General features: G+C 41.5%; 2 protein-coding genes across 3 annotated transcripts; one reads left to right on the forward strand and one right to left on the reverse strand.

The window, feature by feature from the left end:
• Window positions 1–492: 492 nt before the first annotated feature.
• On the forward strand, window positions 493–2,532 carry dnajc19 (DnaJ (Hsp40) homolog, subfamily C, member 19). The gene is made up of 6 exons (XM_079221165.1): window positions 493–595; window positions 949–1,000; window positions 1,551–1,624; window positions 1,736–1,815; window positions 1,932–2,002; window positions 2,334–2,532. Exons 1-6 carry the CDS (start codon window positions 593–595, stop codon window positions 2,402–2,404), a joined length of 351 nt encoding a protein of 116 aa, XP_079077291.1. The 5' UTR covers window positions 493–592; the 3' UTR covers window positions 2,405–2,532.
• A 650-nt stretch (window positions 2,533–3,182) lies between these two features.
• On the reverse strand, window positions 3,183–15,873 carry fxr1 (FMR1 autosomal homolog 1; the record flags this gene model as incomplete). Of its 2 annotated transcripts, XM_079221434.1 has the most annotated exons (17): window positions 3,183–5,087; window positions 5,635–5,720; window positions 6,482–6,559; window positions 6,784–6,993; window positions 7,682–7,821; window positions 7,920–8,013; window positions 8,153–8,429; window positions 10,236–10,576; window positions 10,789–10,867; window positions 11,131–11,301; window positions 11,910–12,026; window positions 12,224–12,317; window positions 12,581–12,729; window positions 13,698–13,769; window positions 13,850–13,943; window positions 14,066–14,118; window positions 15,733–15,873. In XM_079221434.1, 17 exons carry the CDS (start codon window positions 15,871–15,873, stop codon window positions 4,920–4,922), a joined length of 2,364 nt encoding a protein of 787 aa, XP_079077560.1. In that variant the 3' UTR covers window positions 3,183–4,919. The 2 variants fall into 2 exon arrangements, with proteins under 2 accessions (XP_079077560.1, XP_079077561.1); XM_079221435.1 differs by lacking the exon at window positions 6,482–6,559.
• Window positions 15,874–17,401: the final 1,528 nt, after the last annotated feature.

Here is a 17,401-nt window from a genome sequence, read left to right on the forward strand (position 1 = left end):
TCTCGAGCTAAATCCTAAAAAATGCCTTGGGGTTTATTGGGGCTTATAGTGTTTTAAATCAAACACTTTCAAATTAAGCTTAATTCATATTAGACAAATCGCACCATTGCTCAACTTTAGCAAACAGAGATGTTGCAGACATGGATAGCTTCTTTGAACATTTACTTTGCACTTATATATTCTGTAATAAGTTGTGGCCACTCGGTTCAACAAACACAACAAGATGCTGGCAGTATTTTAGCTCGACCACGTAGCACTTACAACTAGCGTAGACAAACCATGAGGCACCTTCTGAGGCAACTACATTGAAATAATTATTTTTTGTTAATTAGCTAATTAAGCGAATTACCACCTAAACACTTCTCCAGCATTCGCACGTGTGAGAGCACGTGCGGCGGCTTGACCAGTGTTGTGGGCGGGGCTGCGTGTCCAGAGGAGAGAGAGAGAGAGGAGGACCAGCGGACGTCAACGCTTTTACGACAGTTCTCCGCCATTTCCGGTACAAAACACATGCACGCCTGAGCGAGGAAAACATGAGAGGTCAAAAGTTATGATCCTAATCTTTCACAGAAACGGAACGTAACACACAGACATGGTAGGTCGGACCTGTTATTCACTAACTCGGGCGACGATGCACCGTAAACGGGTTTTGCTGCGCGAGCAGGAGTCTGCCGAAAAGTAGCATGACGTTCACTCTGAGCGGCTAGGCTAACGCTAGCTTTAGCTTGTTACCCTGAACGTGCGCGACTAACACCTAGATGACGTTTACCGCGTTGTGCAGCCAGCTAACCGACGTCAGGGTGGTACGGACAGGTCGGCAGGAGCTAATGTCAGTGCTTAGGCTTCACGACAGGTGGCGGTCATGTGGTGCGTGTTTACGTTGCGCCCAGGTGGGTCTGCAGGTGTTGTGAGCGTCTCCATAATGTCTCTCTCTGTGTTTCCCTGCAGGCCGGTTCCATGGTGGCAGTGGGACTGGCTCTGGCAGCAGCTGGATTCGCAGGTGAGTGTCTGCTATGAACTCACTGTTGAAACGTTAAGCTGAGGTCGGTCACCTTGACGCGACTGCTGGGTCAAAGTTGACCGACATTGTCTGAGTTTAAGTCCTGAGGTCTAAGTACAACTGATGATTTAACAACTGTTGCAGACACACACAAAAAGAGCAATGCAAACAGGAAATGCAGAAATTATGAGAAGTCCAAGAAATTCAGATAAATCACCTCATGGTTTTCTTTATAATACCTGCAGCAATCCAAGTTGCTGTTAATAAACAATGCAGTATCATCTATTAATATAGTGCAGACATGTTAATATATGGGTACATTGGTTATCATTTACTCTTGTTGATTTATTTAAAGCACATTGTGATCAAAACTAACAGAATGTTTTAAATGTTATAAGCGTGTAATATGGCTCAGTCGTCACTTTTCTACACATTTGCCATATATTGATATAGACATGGGGGGAAAAAATGCTTTTAAATATCTCCCAGCCAAAATAACAAGAGACAAATCCCCAAATATGATATGTAAATAAGCGTCTCCGTCCTTCAGGCCGCTATGCCATGCAGGCCATGAAGCATATGGAGCCTCAGGTGAAACAGGCGCTTCAGAGTTTCCCCAAGACGGTAAGAAGGAAAACATGCACCCAATACGTTCATCCCCAAATGGAAGTGTGCATTACAGATCACTTTAGGGTCACTTAGCGGGCTCATCATGTTGAGCTGTGCATGTTGCAGGCTTTTGGAGGAGGGTACTATCGAGGTGGATTTGACCCAAAGATGTCCAAGAGAGAAGCTTCCCTGGTTTTAGGTGTCAGGTATGTGTGGTCTCTCTCTCTCTCTCTCTCCCTCTCTCCATCAGTTAAATCCACCAGTCACATGTTCAATGTTAGAACCGGCTCAGCGCTACTATTCACACCGTTCTGTCTTGCAGTCCCACAGCCAACAGGATTAAGATCAGAGAGGCACATAGAAAACTGATGACCCTGAACCACCCAGATAGAGGTAAGCGAGGCATTCAAGGTTCACCATCGGCTCCTGTAGACGCTGTACGTTACAATAAAGTGCTTGGATGACGTGTCGCTCAAACTACCTTATTGGCCAGTCCGTATGTGTCAACTTCAGGGTGTAGTGTATTTTAGAAAGAAAGGTAAAAGTAACAGCTACACTTATTAACAGGTGTTATGCAGTGTGATCGGCAACATTTAAGATTCATAGTTTTAGCTTTTCTGAAACCTAACCTTGGACACTGTGTGTGTGTGTGTGTGTGTGTGTCTGTGTGTGTCTGTGTCTGTGTGTGTGTGTGTGTGTGTGTGTGTGTGTGTGTGTGTCACAGGTGGATCTCCCTACATAGCAGCGAAGATAAATGAAGCGAAGGATTTCTTGGATGCCCAGACAAAGAAGTGAAGAGGCCGGCAAAGACGAGCGTGGTTCCACGCTGCACTTCTCCATGATGTTTGCACTGACTGACTTGAGCGATTTACCAGAGTTTTCTAACCGATTGTTCTCAAATAAAATCATGCCCTACAAATGTTTACTGGAATTCTCGTTCGTTATTATGCTGTATTTTAGATCTACTTTGTGTACTGTTCAGAGGAAGTTTCCAGGGTTGTTTCCTACAAGATGGGAACTTCAAACAATAGATTCCCATTTATGTATTTTAAACACAATTTTTCTCTTATATACATTTTTATTCTTTTATTAAACTGCAACATTGAAGACACCAGCAGATTAACACTGACTGCTGAAGTATTGACGAGCCGCTCCAGCGAACAAGAGGTTTCTCCCCACGCAGCAGTGTATCAGTGCCATGGTGAAGGGTTGAGTTAGGGACGCTTACACACACCACTTTCACTAGAGAGCTCAACTGTTCTCTCGCAGTGAAGCAGCAGTAGTTGGATGTTCCATTTGCATGAGCAATGACTCAAATATAGCTGACACAAACGGTAAGAGGCAGATATTTAATTGTGCTGGATTTCATGCATGGTTGGGCCTGGCCCCACCAATAAAACTATATAGAAAGGTAAAACGTGATGTATTGATATTGACTGGTTGATTGCAGCCATCACGAACGGTACCAACAATTAGGGTTTGATGTTATGAATATTTAGCATTAAACCTGCACCAACTTCTGTTGTATTTGTACAACTTCAGTCATAACTTTTCATAAGAGAGCACGACACAGTTGAGTTTTAGATCTACATGGAAGATCAAGTTTATTTAAGAACTACCTGCATACAAAACATATTGCACATCAACCAACCAGAATGATCTTTTAAAAAAACAAATCATACTGTAGTAGACCCAACAAAAACACTTGGGGATGTCACAACTCAGTAGTCCAATTTGTCATTTGTCTCAAAAGAAAACCCTCGGTAACGCATGTTTTAGTGTCAAGAAAAAGAAGAGCTTCTCTTGTTTCAGCCTTTTTTCTTTTTTTTAAATACTGTACATTTTTAAATAAATAAACCAAATAAATCTCCTTCCTTAGTGGAACAGTCGTGACTAGTTTCCAGCCAGCCAATCTATGGAAGAACCATGAAAATGACATCATCGTCACCTGGGCTTGGTTTTCCAGAAACATCTCAACCGAGCATTGACTAACTTTAGAGTGAGCTGGAATTCTGGAACAAAAAAAGAAGAAAAAAAAACACTTATCCCCTTTGTCGTATAATTTGATGAAAGTGCCTGCTTTTTTTTTTTTAGCAATGAGATGTTTCCAGGAAACCCAGCACTTGACGGCTTCATCTCTTTCCAGCACTAAACAGTAACAGCCAGTTTCCAGACTCGACTACAATCAACTTTTTAAACAGAAAAAAAGGTTATGTTTCAGTGCAATAAAAAACAAATCTTCTATCGTTTGTTTCTTTTCCAGACACGCTGTAATAACATTTCTTGTATGACCAAAGTGGTTGCATATTGAAAAAACAGAAAGCAGCTAATGTCAAACTCCTCAACAGAGAGCGAGATATAGATATATAGATATATATATATGTATATAAAGGATAACTGGACTCATTCTCCCCACAAACATTAAGAATAGACACACCTGATTTTAAAAAGATATGCCTCTGAAATCCTTTCAGGGTCTTTCAGTGTTTGTCTGCACCTGCCTACAGCGCCATGAGGGTACATTAAGCACAAGGAGACTCGTCTGGTTCCACTGTGGCAGAAGAGGGTGACCGTGTAACACAGAAATAAGTGAAACAATTTCAGATGGTGTGCAGAGCCAGGCAACAACATGTTGAATCTACTCTCAAGGCACAACAGATGATCACATGTATGTCAAACATACTTGGGTTTCCAACAAACCTATCTGCACTGTGGTACTGCTCATGCAGAATATTGAATGTACAAACTACTTCAGATGCACAAAACATCCTGAAAAAGGTTGTGGAAGCATCTTTCCGAGTCCACCTTGGTAAAAGGCAGACATGTTTCTGATCTAAAATCCTGCTATGATATTTGTTTTACTGATAAAAAAAAGAACTGCTGCGTTCATAGCTCAGTGTGGGTTTGAGTTGATTCCCTGTCTGCATGTACTGCTTTCGGTCCTTCCTCTCCCTGAGCTCTCAGTGAAGAGTGGACCGGAAATAAAGTTCAGTGGATGTCTGTAAGTCTGTGTGTGTTTGACTATCTTTGGCAAGCTCATACAGGAAGAACTATTGTAAAAAAAAAAAAAAAAAAACTTTAGTGAAATGAATAGTTGGACAGAACACGTGTGTAAAGTGGAGGTTACGGTTCAGATGTCTAAAACCTGCGCAGTGGAACAGGTTTCAAATACTTGTAGAGTAAAAGAAGAACAGTGCTTGTTGTGTTTAAATGTTTCAATTTCAAGGCCGCCCCCGAGACGGGGAGATCAAATCAAGTGCAGCCAAAAGAATTTTAAATATTTGAAACCATTTCCTTTGCTCAGGTCTGACTAGGAGAGTCCGTTAACGACAGGTTGTGGGTTTGAGTCCCCCTGGTAGGAGACTTTGGCGGGCGCTCCGGCGGCATTGCTGCTCTCAGTGTCGGCAGCATTGCTTGAACCATTGGTGGTTGCCGGCACAGATGGTGGGCTGTCCTCAGCGATGGCGTCCACCTGACCCTGAACGGAAATGTGGGACGACCAAACAATGCAATTATATACGGTGTCAGGGTTCATACACATTTTGACCAATGACTTTTCCTTGACTTAAAACCAAATGTTCATGACGAAACATTTTGTGAAATCTCGGACATGAAAAACATGAAAAAGTGAGTAAACGTAGTATTTAAACTAACAATGAGAATACAAAGCATACAGTAAACCTTAAATGACTCAAATGAATGAGAGACAATAGTTTGATTAAAAGAATAAACATTTATATAGATGCCTGTATGGATGCCTGCTTATATTTTGAGCGTCTTTCTTTTAAAAGCATATTGATTATTTCAAACTCAGCATAAATGAACGTCATGAACACATGAATATAACACATTTCCATGACTTTTCCAAAACCTATGGGATTTAAATTTTTTTAAGGACTTTTCCAGGCCTGGAAATAACCATTTTAAAATTCTATGACTTTTCCAGGTTTTCCATGACCGTAAGAACCCTGCTGTATTCAAACAGATTCCCCATTAAGTAAAAAAAATGACATTTAGGAACTCACCACATCCTTGTTTTTCTTGGTGTCCTTAGTGGTCGGCATCTGTCTGCTCTGAGAATCAGCCCGGGATATGTAGTCAGCCATCGACACTGCACAGACGAGACAACAGAGAAAAGGAAACCATTAGTCTGCTTTATTGAAATCAACGAAGCCAAAAAAGTTCTTTCAGTGCTGTGAAACCGTGAAAGCACATCCGTCTCGCACTTTCAGAACATATTCACAATATTGATTTCGCAATTGACACCTCCTGTGGTTTCATAGTTAAAATGGAAGGTAGCAGAAAGTGAGCACGTTTGACCGTTTTAAGGATTGTCCCGGTCGATCCCGTCTGGCAGCCTGAAAGGAGCTTTTCAGCACTTTTACACTCTCCAAGCGGTGCTTCTCGTAGAATTCACTGACCTAACTGGTGGTATACGTGCCATCCAGCACCACATCACAGAAAAGTGAGTTAGAGGTCAAGCCGACTACGACACAGCACACAAACCCAGAGGGCCATCGGTGTGAGTGACAGCCCGACAACGTGAAAACAAACAAGCTGTGGCCTCGTTAGTGAACAAGTAGAAGTGCACAAATAAAAGTAAGATGCAGACTTTCAATTTGCACGGCATTCCAGTGTGGACGGTGTTTGCAAGTCGGTTAACCAATCACATCACATCAATGAGCAAAGCAAGCAACACTCGATTACCACGAAGTGAAAGAAATCATGACGAGTTTAACAACTCTGTGGTTTAGTTTCTTTTGTTTGTGTCACATGAAGAAAAGAAGACAGGCCTAGTGAGCAACCTTTAAGCCAAGCCATTAGGAGAACTGTTCAGGGAGGGGGGGGGACACTGGCAGTTGCCATGGTTACCTGGCTGCCTCTCCTCAGGCAGGCGAGCGCGGCGACGTCGACTACGGTTACGACGCTGAGGTTTAACTTCTGAGTCATCTAAGGACGTTAGGTAATCACAAAGAAAGGGATTTGGAGCTTAAATTGCCTTTAAACCAGAGACGGAGCTCCTCTAACACCTAATATGAGAAAACTATGCACCGCTGCTAAAAACAGCACTGCTAGCTCTGAGAAAAGTATGACAGACCTTCTTACTAAGATATTCTGCTCAAGCGCTGACTGTCTGTGTGTCACATGAACAGTTTGTATTTTTGCTTCCCTACCGACTCCATTTTCGCTCATCGAGGCGTTGTCCGACTCGCTCATGCCGTCCATCAGGGTGGCGTCCTCGTCGGTTCTGCGTCGTCGAGATCTTCTGCGCCGGTTTGCAGGCAGGTTGGACTCGCTGGCGTCGGTGTCGGCCGCCTGGTCGGTCTCGGTGTTCGTCTCCGTGGCGCCGTAGGCCTGGCTGTCCTCGTGGTCCCGAGGCCCTGCTGCAGAGTCAGAGTCAGACAATAAGTCAAACCACCAGAGGACATCTTTGTGTCACTCTCTTTGTAGTCTCCGAGATAGTGTTGCTCAAACGTTTTTTCTGGGGACCCCCTTTTTGACAAAACAATCGTTCTCGACCATTTATATTGTACATACTAGTTAAATGTTAATGTTCATGCTTGGTTTCTGTGTTCTACTCCGTTGCCTTTAATGTCTTTTTTATATTTATCTTGTTTATTGTATATCATGTCCGATGAGAGCAACGTGCAACCAGAGTCAAATTGCATGTATGTGTACACAATAAAGCTGATTCAGATTTTTATTGCCATTTCAGCATCAACTATATTATCTTGAAAAGGTGAACCAGCCATTTAAAAAAAAGATTTGCTAATTCCAACTTTGTTTTATTGACAATGTAAACACATGTTGGATACTTTATAAATGAGAGCATATAAATGCGTTCAGGCAGAGTTAACAGGTTCATGTTTATCTCCTCTCATGATTTAAACAGAATGAAAGCTACTCTGTCGTATTAGAGTCAGTGTCAGAAGTAAACTACATTTATCAGAACAAGAGGAACCTTCAGGCTGCCTCATGTGATTCAAAGGTGTACTGCAGATATAAATCCTAAACGAAGGATTAAGGAAAGAATTCTGCTAATTTATTTGGCGACCCAAGAGGGAACTTTACCAGAGTTGTTGCCGTATCCTCCTCCTCCTCCTCCTCCTCCTCTTCCTCCTCTCCCCCGTCCTACAGGCCCTCCTCGGCCTCTGCCGGGTCCGGGCCTCCTGCGGGCGTCTCTTTGCGGTCGTGAGCCTCTCTCCCTCTCCCTGCAAGTCAGTCAGCCAATCAATACATCAGTCAATCAATAACTTGTATGTGCATGTTGTAGTGACAACACAGCGATGACATTTTGCTTTAACCTCACCTGTCCTGGTCTTCTCCAGCCAGAGACCAGTCACTGAGCTCATCCCTGCGCTCTGAATCGGTCTCGGAGGCGTTGGACTGCTCCGAGTTGGTGCCTAGAAGAATCGAGAGAACACAGAAAGGTTACGGCTTCTTGCACACATGGCACATTTGTATACAACTGTCAACACCATGTATCTGCCAGCAAGTACGTCGATTATTTTGTATTGAATGTCTGATTTGAAAAGAGCCTACCATATCCGGTGCTGTAGCCGTGGCCTCTGCGCCCACGGCCTCGACCGTTGTAGGAGCGACTGCCATGTAAAGCGGAGGAGGCGGCGGCATTGGCACTGCCGTCTGTGTTATACCCTCCTCCTCCACCACCACCACCACTACTTCCTCCTCCTCCTCCTCCTCCTCCTCCTCTTTCCCCTCGCTCGCCTCTCTCTCTGTCACCTGAGCGATGGACCTGGGTGATCTGACGCAACTGTTCATCAATCTGCATTCTCTCCAGACGAAGCTCCTCAACTTCCTAGAAGGAAAAAGAAAAAAGGAGCAATGGTCAGAATAAATAGAGCGAAAATGAGACCAAAAGAAGAGCAAGGAACTGAAAATGTGTGCAATTGTATTTCTTTTGTTTACTAAAATGTTTTTTTTTGTTTTTCTCATGTAGGGTCATCACTGGACACAAATGCATAACCATCATACACACATCTACATCCCTTCCAGTGTGCCTTGTGTTGCATATTCTGAATCTTGCTAGGCTGCTTCCCTGTGTATAATCCACAATCTGGCTCAGCTCTTCCTCGAGCTGCTGGCCTGCTGCGAGAAGCTCCGTCATGTCCTACACACACACACACACACACACACCATGCAAAACACACGCAAAGCACCAACACGCCACGAAACACAGGACACACACATACGTGCAAAATGTACACACAGTGAAATTCACACCGCAGACCAGCAAAGTGATTACACATGAAGATTACAAAGCATTAGTATGACAAGTAACACTGGAGGCTGAAAATATAGAAATAATGATAATAATCGGAATTCCTGTCAGAACGATGTTTACTCGAGATAGTAATAATATAGATGTCCAGCTGGTCAATATTTAAAACTTCAAGTCAATGTCTCGCTGACAGTTAAACGTTATTTACATCGTCACATTTGTCTCTCTTTGACATTTAGGACAAGAGGAGTCGGGGAAGGAGCTGGCAATCTTGTAATTAAAAGGACAACCCGCTCTTCCCCATTAACCACAGATGTCCCCTCCAGCTGGATATTTCCTTCAAAACGAACTTCAGATCCTTGCACTCCTCTGCTTGTGACATTTCTGTCACACATCCCATCAAGCGGTTAGCCTCAAAATGGAACACATTTTCTTTCACCGTCCCAAAACAACATTCCCAATTATAAAAGTACTGTAAATGTGTGGAATGTTATAATTTAATCCCAGTTGTATTTTTTTTTTTTTAGGTTGATCGTCACAAAATATTTTTTGTATTGTCCCCGATTTCTTTTCCTCAGTTTGAATCTCCTTAAGTTCGAGCCGTGTGCAACACATTGCTTCGCTTTATTTACCACAAAACCTAAACTGTGACAAATGAATCACTGTCATCTCAAGAGTCAGAATATCGGTTTGACAGATTCTGATGTTTTTCCTCTTGTGTTACATTTAGTGACTTGATTCGATTCATTTAGTGACTTGATAACCAAAAGAAGCCATCCAGCCTTCCATCTTATCATCTTGCATGATTATGTCTTCTGCTCTTCCTCTACTAATCTTTGTATTCTATTTGGTAAATAAGTGTTTAAAATCTTTGGGACGCTAGTAGAGGCGATCTTTACACTTTACACTACATAATACTACTGTGTAGGGAATAATAATAATAATAATAATAATAATAATAACAATAACAATAATGTGTAGAGAATAATCCTTGGATTTACTGCATACCAACATAGAGCAAGTATTTCTATATTTTGTCCGAGTCATCCTAAGGTGTTTTATTCATATTCAATATTTTAGTTTGATAAATTTCCAGTTTTCCGGCATCACTTTATTTAGTGAGTACCTGCTAAGCACAAAATCAAAGCAGCGTTAATGTTTAGATTTGTGCAGCGCATGCTGGTGGCCAAGTAAAACAGTCAGGCCTTAATTAAATATGGACATGATTCCAACATGTGTCCATTCTGCCTCTTCATGCTGACAGTGCCAGCTGATTGGCACACGCACACACACACACACACACACACACACACACACACACACACACACACACACACACACACACACACACACACACACACACACACACACACAGGTCCTTACATTAAGGTAAGAGATGTGGTACTCCAGCAAGACCTGAACATTGCCAATACTCTCCTTCGTACCGACAAAGGTGAAGGGGACCATTCCCTGTGTCGACAAAACAAAAAAAACACAACGCATGTTAGTATGGGACTGACTGACCCAAGTGACTGAACTAGGAAAAGACAAAGCTGGTGACACTCCACAAGCAGCTTTAGCGGTAGCAGAAGCGGCGTGGCAGTAGCAGCTTACTTCCTGTCGGGGCTGCTTGTTGTCGTTGTCTCCTTCTATCCGGACCCTCACCACACCGGACTTGTCCACAATCTCCTGGATGACCTTTCCGTTCTTACCGATCACTTTGCCTACGGACACAGAGCAGGGAAAAATGATGCACTAACAAAACCGAATTAACCTCATAATAGAGTAAATAACTATGGTATATGAATTGTAGATGACTGTCTTGCAATGTGTCACACAATTGTCTGTAATGTGGCTCTATAATCACGACCATATTGGAGCATCTCATTTTCAGTTGCACACGTTTGGAAGATTTCCAGCTTTGTGACCTACGTACCAACGAGGGCCCTGGGCACCTGGACAGAGTCCTCCAGAAACTCCAGGTAGTTCCTGGCCTTCTTCACGGCCTCCGCTGTCTGAAAGACAACACAGGGTTACTTTATCTGTTCGACGCCCAACACGCATGCTCATTTAAAAGTAAACCGAATCCGAATACAGTCACTTAATCGTCATAAAATCAAAATAAGGTAAAATATCAACCAACGCAACCACGGTGAAAATGATTAGAATGCTTCAACATACTAGTTTTAGTATGTGTATTTAAATTTGTTGCAGTTTATATTTATGAATTCCTTTCACCCATCATTGCGTCCCCCAACACTGAAGCACCCAACTCTACCTCTCCATAGATCCTGAAGGTGCCGGTCTCTTCGTCGAGGTCAATGGCAGTGACACCTGGAACTTTCCGTGCTTGCTGGATGTTGTTGCCGTGGCTACCGATGGCCAGGCCCATGAGATCCGTTCTCACCATGAACTCCTCCTGGAAGGACGACACCAGCTGCCTGGAGTTCTGCACAAACACAAGAGCAAAGTTCACCTTTTGGTTTTAATTCATTCACAATGCTTGAACTTCATTTTTATAACCCAAACTAACAGATATAACGTTATAAAATAAAATATATTATTAATCTTTAAAAAAGCTGCAGCAAAAGGACACATATTGTACATCTGTCCTTTCCATTTTAACACCATTATCAGGGGCAATAGCCGTATTTCTATAAAACCATTCACAACAGTCAATTCTTCAGAAATATCAAATAGCCCATGAAATAAAGAATAGTAATAACACATTATTCATTATGTATCTGCATTCATTATTATTCGTTATTCTCATTGGTGCGGAGCTGTCCCGGGTACTGAAACAGAGCAGAGGGATTGATAGAGAGAAATATATTTATTCATCAACTTGTTTTACTCTAAGTTGTTCGGCTACAAACTCCTTAAATTACTTTTTGCTCTGAAAGACACCATGTCATAATAAGTTGTACTTTATAACTTCACATTGCATATCCCCATGGTGACCTCCTGACTTTTAAATGACCAGGTTTGATGCTACTAATTGTCTAAACTGCCTATGAGACCTCCAGCGTTACCACAACGTGGTCGTTCCCAACTCACCTCCAGGTGTTTTGTGGCCTCGTGGTTGCGTGACATGAGCAGCAGCTTGGTCCTGATGCTGCGCAGGTGCATGTCACTCAGCAAAGACACACGCTTCACGGTCGCCTCATTGGTGGACTACACACACACACACACACACACACACACATGAATGAAAGAAGACTTAACATATGTTGAGTTTCTACCTTTTTGATGACGACTAGAACAAAAGGAGTAGCCAAGTCATCCAGTGTTCAAACATGAGCAGGACGTAGTAGTTTCGATGCTATTATGAACATCCAAATGTCACCATAGGATTACAGAGAGACAGTTACCACAATCATTAGTTGGCTGGTCTCAGGGCAGTAGGAGATGCGACAGGCTCCCACGGCTTTCTTAAACTCTTTATGGGCATTCTCACCCTGGCACCTGCAATATGAGGAAAATGTATTACTTCAAATTTGCCAATTCCTAATATAAACAAATGATCTTCCTGCACATCTGTCAAACAGCTGAGAGGGGATTGGGATTGGATAAATCTTAAGAGAAACTCAAAGCTCTCACAAGTACAGACCAGATGTAACACCTACAATAAACAATCTACTATGTCTAAGCGTGTTATTGTCATTAATTATGAAGAGAATAAGCAAGTGTATTGAAGACGTAACCCTCCCTGAAGCTGCTCTACGTACGCTTCTTGTAGATCTTGAGGGACAGGGACAGTGCACTTGTGAAAGTAGTTCTTGGTGATGGCCTTGTTAGGGTTGATTGGACGCAGACGCTCAAAGGTCACGATCTCATTGTAGGTGGCGTCGCAGGCGGCATACTCTATCACATAGAACTGTAAAGACACACAGGCATACATAGCTCAATTAGGATTGTCGCAATATACAGCTATTGATGATGAACATGATATCTAAAAAAAAACATGTATATTGATATAATGTCAATAATGCACAAATGACAATTTCAAAGAAATAATCCAAACCCCTCTTAAATCATTTTATAGATACAGTTAATAGTTTAGGATGCTTTTCAGCTCCCCACACGAGACAAAATGCACAATAATCGGTTAAAGTTACGGGGACAGTTCACCCTAAAATCACAAATACATATTTCTCCTCGTAGTTGTAGTGCTATTTCTCAATATAGAATGTTTTTGTTTGAGTTGCCTAGTTTTGAAGAGTTTTAATGATACTACACTGACCTTGTTGTGAGCAGCTTCATGTAAAATGTTCGAAAGAAAAATACATCCGACATGAAACTGCTCACCATGAGGTCTCTGTATTATCTTAAGTAACCAGGTCATGATTTATTGAGAGAGTTTTTCAATGTATTTATGTTACACTTTGAGCACCACAAGCCGAGTCCCATAATGTCCAATTATCTTCAAGAGCAGACAGACATCTCTACGGCCGAAATCAATATCTAACTGTGAACTGTCCGGTTAAAGATGCCTCTGACTAAAAGCATTGTTTTGTTTTCAAAATGTTCTATTCATATCCTGATAATACTATTATTATTATTATGATTTTTTTTGGCAAACAATAATCATGTAGTGAAAATCTGAAATTGTGAGCACCCTAATAACAATAGCAAAAATAAAAATAATTGTAATAAAGCAAAGACAAATGTATTTTAGCTACATTCTTCACTCAACGCTCTGCTAGTTACAAAGTATTATAGGTCCATTTTATTGAATGATATTATAATACAGCTACAATAGAGTGTAATACTGTTGGAATTCATTTGTCTGTAAATATTGAGTGTTCGGTATAGAAATGTGTCTTCATAAGGAACAATACTCACAGCTCCCTTCATCATGCGGACTTTAGCGAGCCACCAACCACAAGGCTCCTGATCATTGGCTTTGGAGAGGATCTGAGAGGAGATGAAGACAAAATGGTGTAAGAAAGGAAACAAGTAACAACAAAGGTAGACTGTATGCATGTCCTCCTCACCTCCACCTCCTCGTCCTCTCCAATCTCCGTCTTGCCGTCAGCGGGCGGTGGCATCCTGACATCATTGAAGGGCACTTGGCGCTCTGGCTGCCAACTGAAAAGAAGATGGTCATTTTTTACCTTGTTGTGTACCTTGGTCCTACATTTGTCTTAAAATGTTGAACTTGACATGTTTTATGAAGACAGCTTGAATACAGGAGAAAGAGAGAGACTCACTTGTTCTCAAAGGCAATGGTGAGAGAGTCATCGTGGATATCTTTGACAACGCCCTGCAGGACAGAGACACACAGTTAACACATACAACTGACTGATATTAGGTAACACTTATTCAAGACAATGTTTGTATAGGACACAAATAGTTTACTGATACTTCAATTCAATCAATTGGGGTTGAAAATAGTTTGACCAAATCAAGACCAAACTATTTTTTGAATTATTAGCATGAATCTAGCAGATATCTTAAAATATGGGCAAAAACCACCTGTGGCATCTGTATGAGAAGAGGCCACAAGGAGGAAGTGTGATTAATTGTATTTTATTTTAAATGGATGTTGAGAGCTGAAATGATTAGTTATTATTTTGGTTATCAATTATCGGTAATTATTCAAGAAAATCTGACAAATATTCTCTGGTTCCAACTTCTCAAAAGTGAGGATTTGTCTCTATTCATTGTCATTTGTAATAGTTAACTGAATACCTTTGGGTTTTTGACAAACTAGGTCAGACTAAAGATACAATGTGAGAGAAATGTAACATTATTTTTTGTAGAATGAAAAAACAGATTCATCAAAAGAAATGTAATACTTAATACAATAATAAGCCTGAGCTGCTGCCCTAATTGGGGGTAAGAATTGACTGACCATAAAAACGCATCAGAATTGATTGATTAAGACCTGTACAATGTAAGAAACCTGCTCATCTCTTTTGAAGGTGGGATATCAATTTCATTTTAATAGAATCATATAATCACACAGGCATAAAACTCAATGAGTCATGCAACCAGGGCTGGGTACACAGATAAAAGCAGTGGAGATTGGGACAGTCCTGAGGAATAGAGGTGAGGCCAGAAAGAGGAATGACATAAAGGAAAGGAGTACGAATAGCAGAGGAGACGAGAGAAGGAGGGAGGAAACACACGGGAGAAGAGATGGCAGGAGAGGAGACGGGACTGTTGCACACAGCAGGTCTAGAAATAGCTTCTAAGTCTATGGTATCAGTGATCCTTTCCTGGCATGCCAGCTGGTCAGGATTGACAAGGAACAGCTGGCTTCCCTCTCACACACAAAATAACTTCTGCGTGATGAAGTATCAAATAATAGACATTCGTCGAGTAGGTGCAGTTCACCGGGGGAGCTCGAAGTCATAACGGGCCACGGTGCCTCCTAATCATCACGTATTTTAGTAAGATACACGATCAACAGCGTTAGTAACCAAATAAATGTCATGGCAGCTACTGACTGAGATGTTTTACAGCGACAAACACGATCTACTTGAGCTGTTGGGTCGTTTGACGTCAACAGTGAGGCAGCTAGCACGTCAGCTAGCTAACGTTTAGCTAGGAAAGCTGAAACCGAACGTCAAGCACACTCAATAAAAGCCTTTATCTGTGCTATGTGCCATTAATCGAAGATTATATCGTGTTTCGTCCACTCCGAGTACAAAGAAAGGTTAATAAAAAGTGGCAGTTGGCGAGCCACGCTAGCTTAGCCCGCTAATGTTGTATGTAGCTAGCACGAGCTAATGGCGAGCAGCTAGTAACTACACTAACTAGGGTGTTCAGCGAGTCGGGAGCGGTTCCCGTGGTCCGTTAGGCCGTCCGCTAAAAGACCGCACGGTGAAACGTGTCTATCGTGTTGGACGTGCATTGATGAGGCGGTATTTACCTTGTAATAAGCCCCGTTGGAGCCACGGACCTCCACCACCAGTTCTTCCATATTGGACACGCAAAGGATGCCGGGACGACAGGTGCTCCTCGAGGCATCATCGGGGCAGAAGTGTGCAGGCTGGAGAGGTAGCGGCTCCATGGCGGCGGGGTGCTTATTGCTTTCCTCGAAATACAAACATTACACCCGAAAGGAGATTGATTGTGTTTCCTCACACTGATAATAAAAATAGCAAACTGAAGCCTCGTCTGATGTCACTGCTGTATTATGGTTGTGCTGGCCCTTTAAGAGAGTGCGCTGAAGGCAGTGGTGGAGAGTAACTAAGTGCATTTACTGAAGTACATGTTTTATTTAAGGTAGGTATATTTGTACTTTACTGCTACTTTATACTTCTACCAAATTACATATTAGAAGCCGATATTGCACTCTTTTATTCCACTGCATTCATTTGACAACATTAGCTACTTTGCATAATCATTTTTAATACAACATATAAATCAGCTAATACATAATGATATAGTATTATGGAATAAGTAACCCAGTAGAATATCAATTTGTTGAAAATAAGCTCCACCTTTAGCAGCTGCAGTGTTAAAGTTATGTACGTTTAATTAATGCATCAATACTTATAATCCGGTGATTATATGGAATAGTTTAAATTAGGTATTTTCAGCTTCAACATTGAAATTCAGTTTACTCGTACATACATGCATTATTAATAATATGCAAATACTATAATATGGCGAGGTCATTCCTCCACATAATGAGTATTACTTTCGAAGCTTAAAGTATACATGTCTCTGATATTACATGGTTTAGTTATGTAGGATTTTGAATGAAGGACCGCTTGTAGTGGAGAATTTTCACAGTATATGTTACAACAGTAGTGGTACTTTTTTCTTGCATAAGGGAATGAAATATTTCATCTGCCACTTCCGAGAGCTGTTAGTTAACAACAGTTATATATTTGTATTATGTTATGGGGATTACTAGTTTGCTCAGATGGCATTCCACTTGTTCTGACTTCCTTTTAAATCACATACGTGTCCTACAAAGTGTCCATGAGAAAATGTCACACTAAGTATACATTCATTTCTAAAAATGTCATTCCCAACATTTAATTTCTTTAATTTAAAACACATTTTGTCCCAATTAAACCTTGGTTTCTTCACCTACGTATTACTTATTTGATATTTATGATTGACTTTATATCTTTGGATTAGTCACAAGACAAGGATAGATTCTGTGGTTTATCTCCAGTCTTAAACCTTCTATTATATCTTAACATGAAGCCTTGCAGGTGATATTGTACAAAAATACAATAAACAGTGGAGAAAAATCAAAGAATAGTTTGAGGAATCATCCTTCACCCTGTTCTGATAAAGCATGTTGTGCTTACATCAAGAGGGAATAAGAAGACCGAGACCACACTGGAGACCATACCTCACTTGAGTGAAGAGTTGTGGATGCTTTGTCGGATGTTACAGGTGAGGATCAGATCCAGTACATCCGTGCATGACCATTGTACATTCAACTAAATTCCAAACCATTCAAAGTGATGACATTTGTCCAATTGTGAAGCAGCTCTGTCCGGATGAGGGCTCAATCTGCTTTAAAGGTTTATTTTTATATCTGTGCCGTCCAGCTTCAGAAACATCTGGACTGGAAC

The sequence above is a fragment of the Taurulus bubalis genome (assembly GCF_910589615.1).
Source record: "Taurulus bubalis genome assembly, chromosome: 7".
Classification (NCBI taxonomy): Eukaryota; Metazoa; Chordata; class Actinopteri; order Perciformes; family Cottidae; genus Taurulus; species Taurulus bubalis.

What these genes read in the sequence shown, in the direction of transcription:
- dnajc19 (XM_079221165.1), top strand. An exon ending in GGCAGCAGCTGGATTCGCAG is followed by an intron (nt 1,001 to 1,550) that starts GTGAGTGTCTGC and finishes TCCGTCCTTCAG; the next exon opens with GCCGCTATGCCATGCAGGCC. An exon ending in TTCAGAGTTTCCCCAAGACG is followed by an intron (nt 1,625 to 1,735) that starts GTAAGAAGGAAA and finishes TGCATGTTGCAG; the next exon opens with GCTTTTGGAGGAGGGTACTA.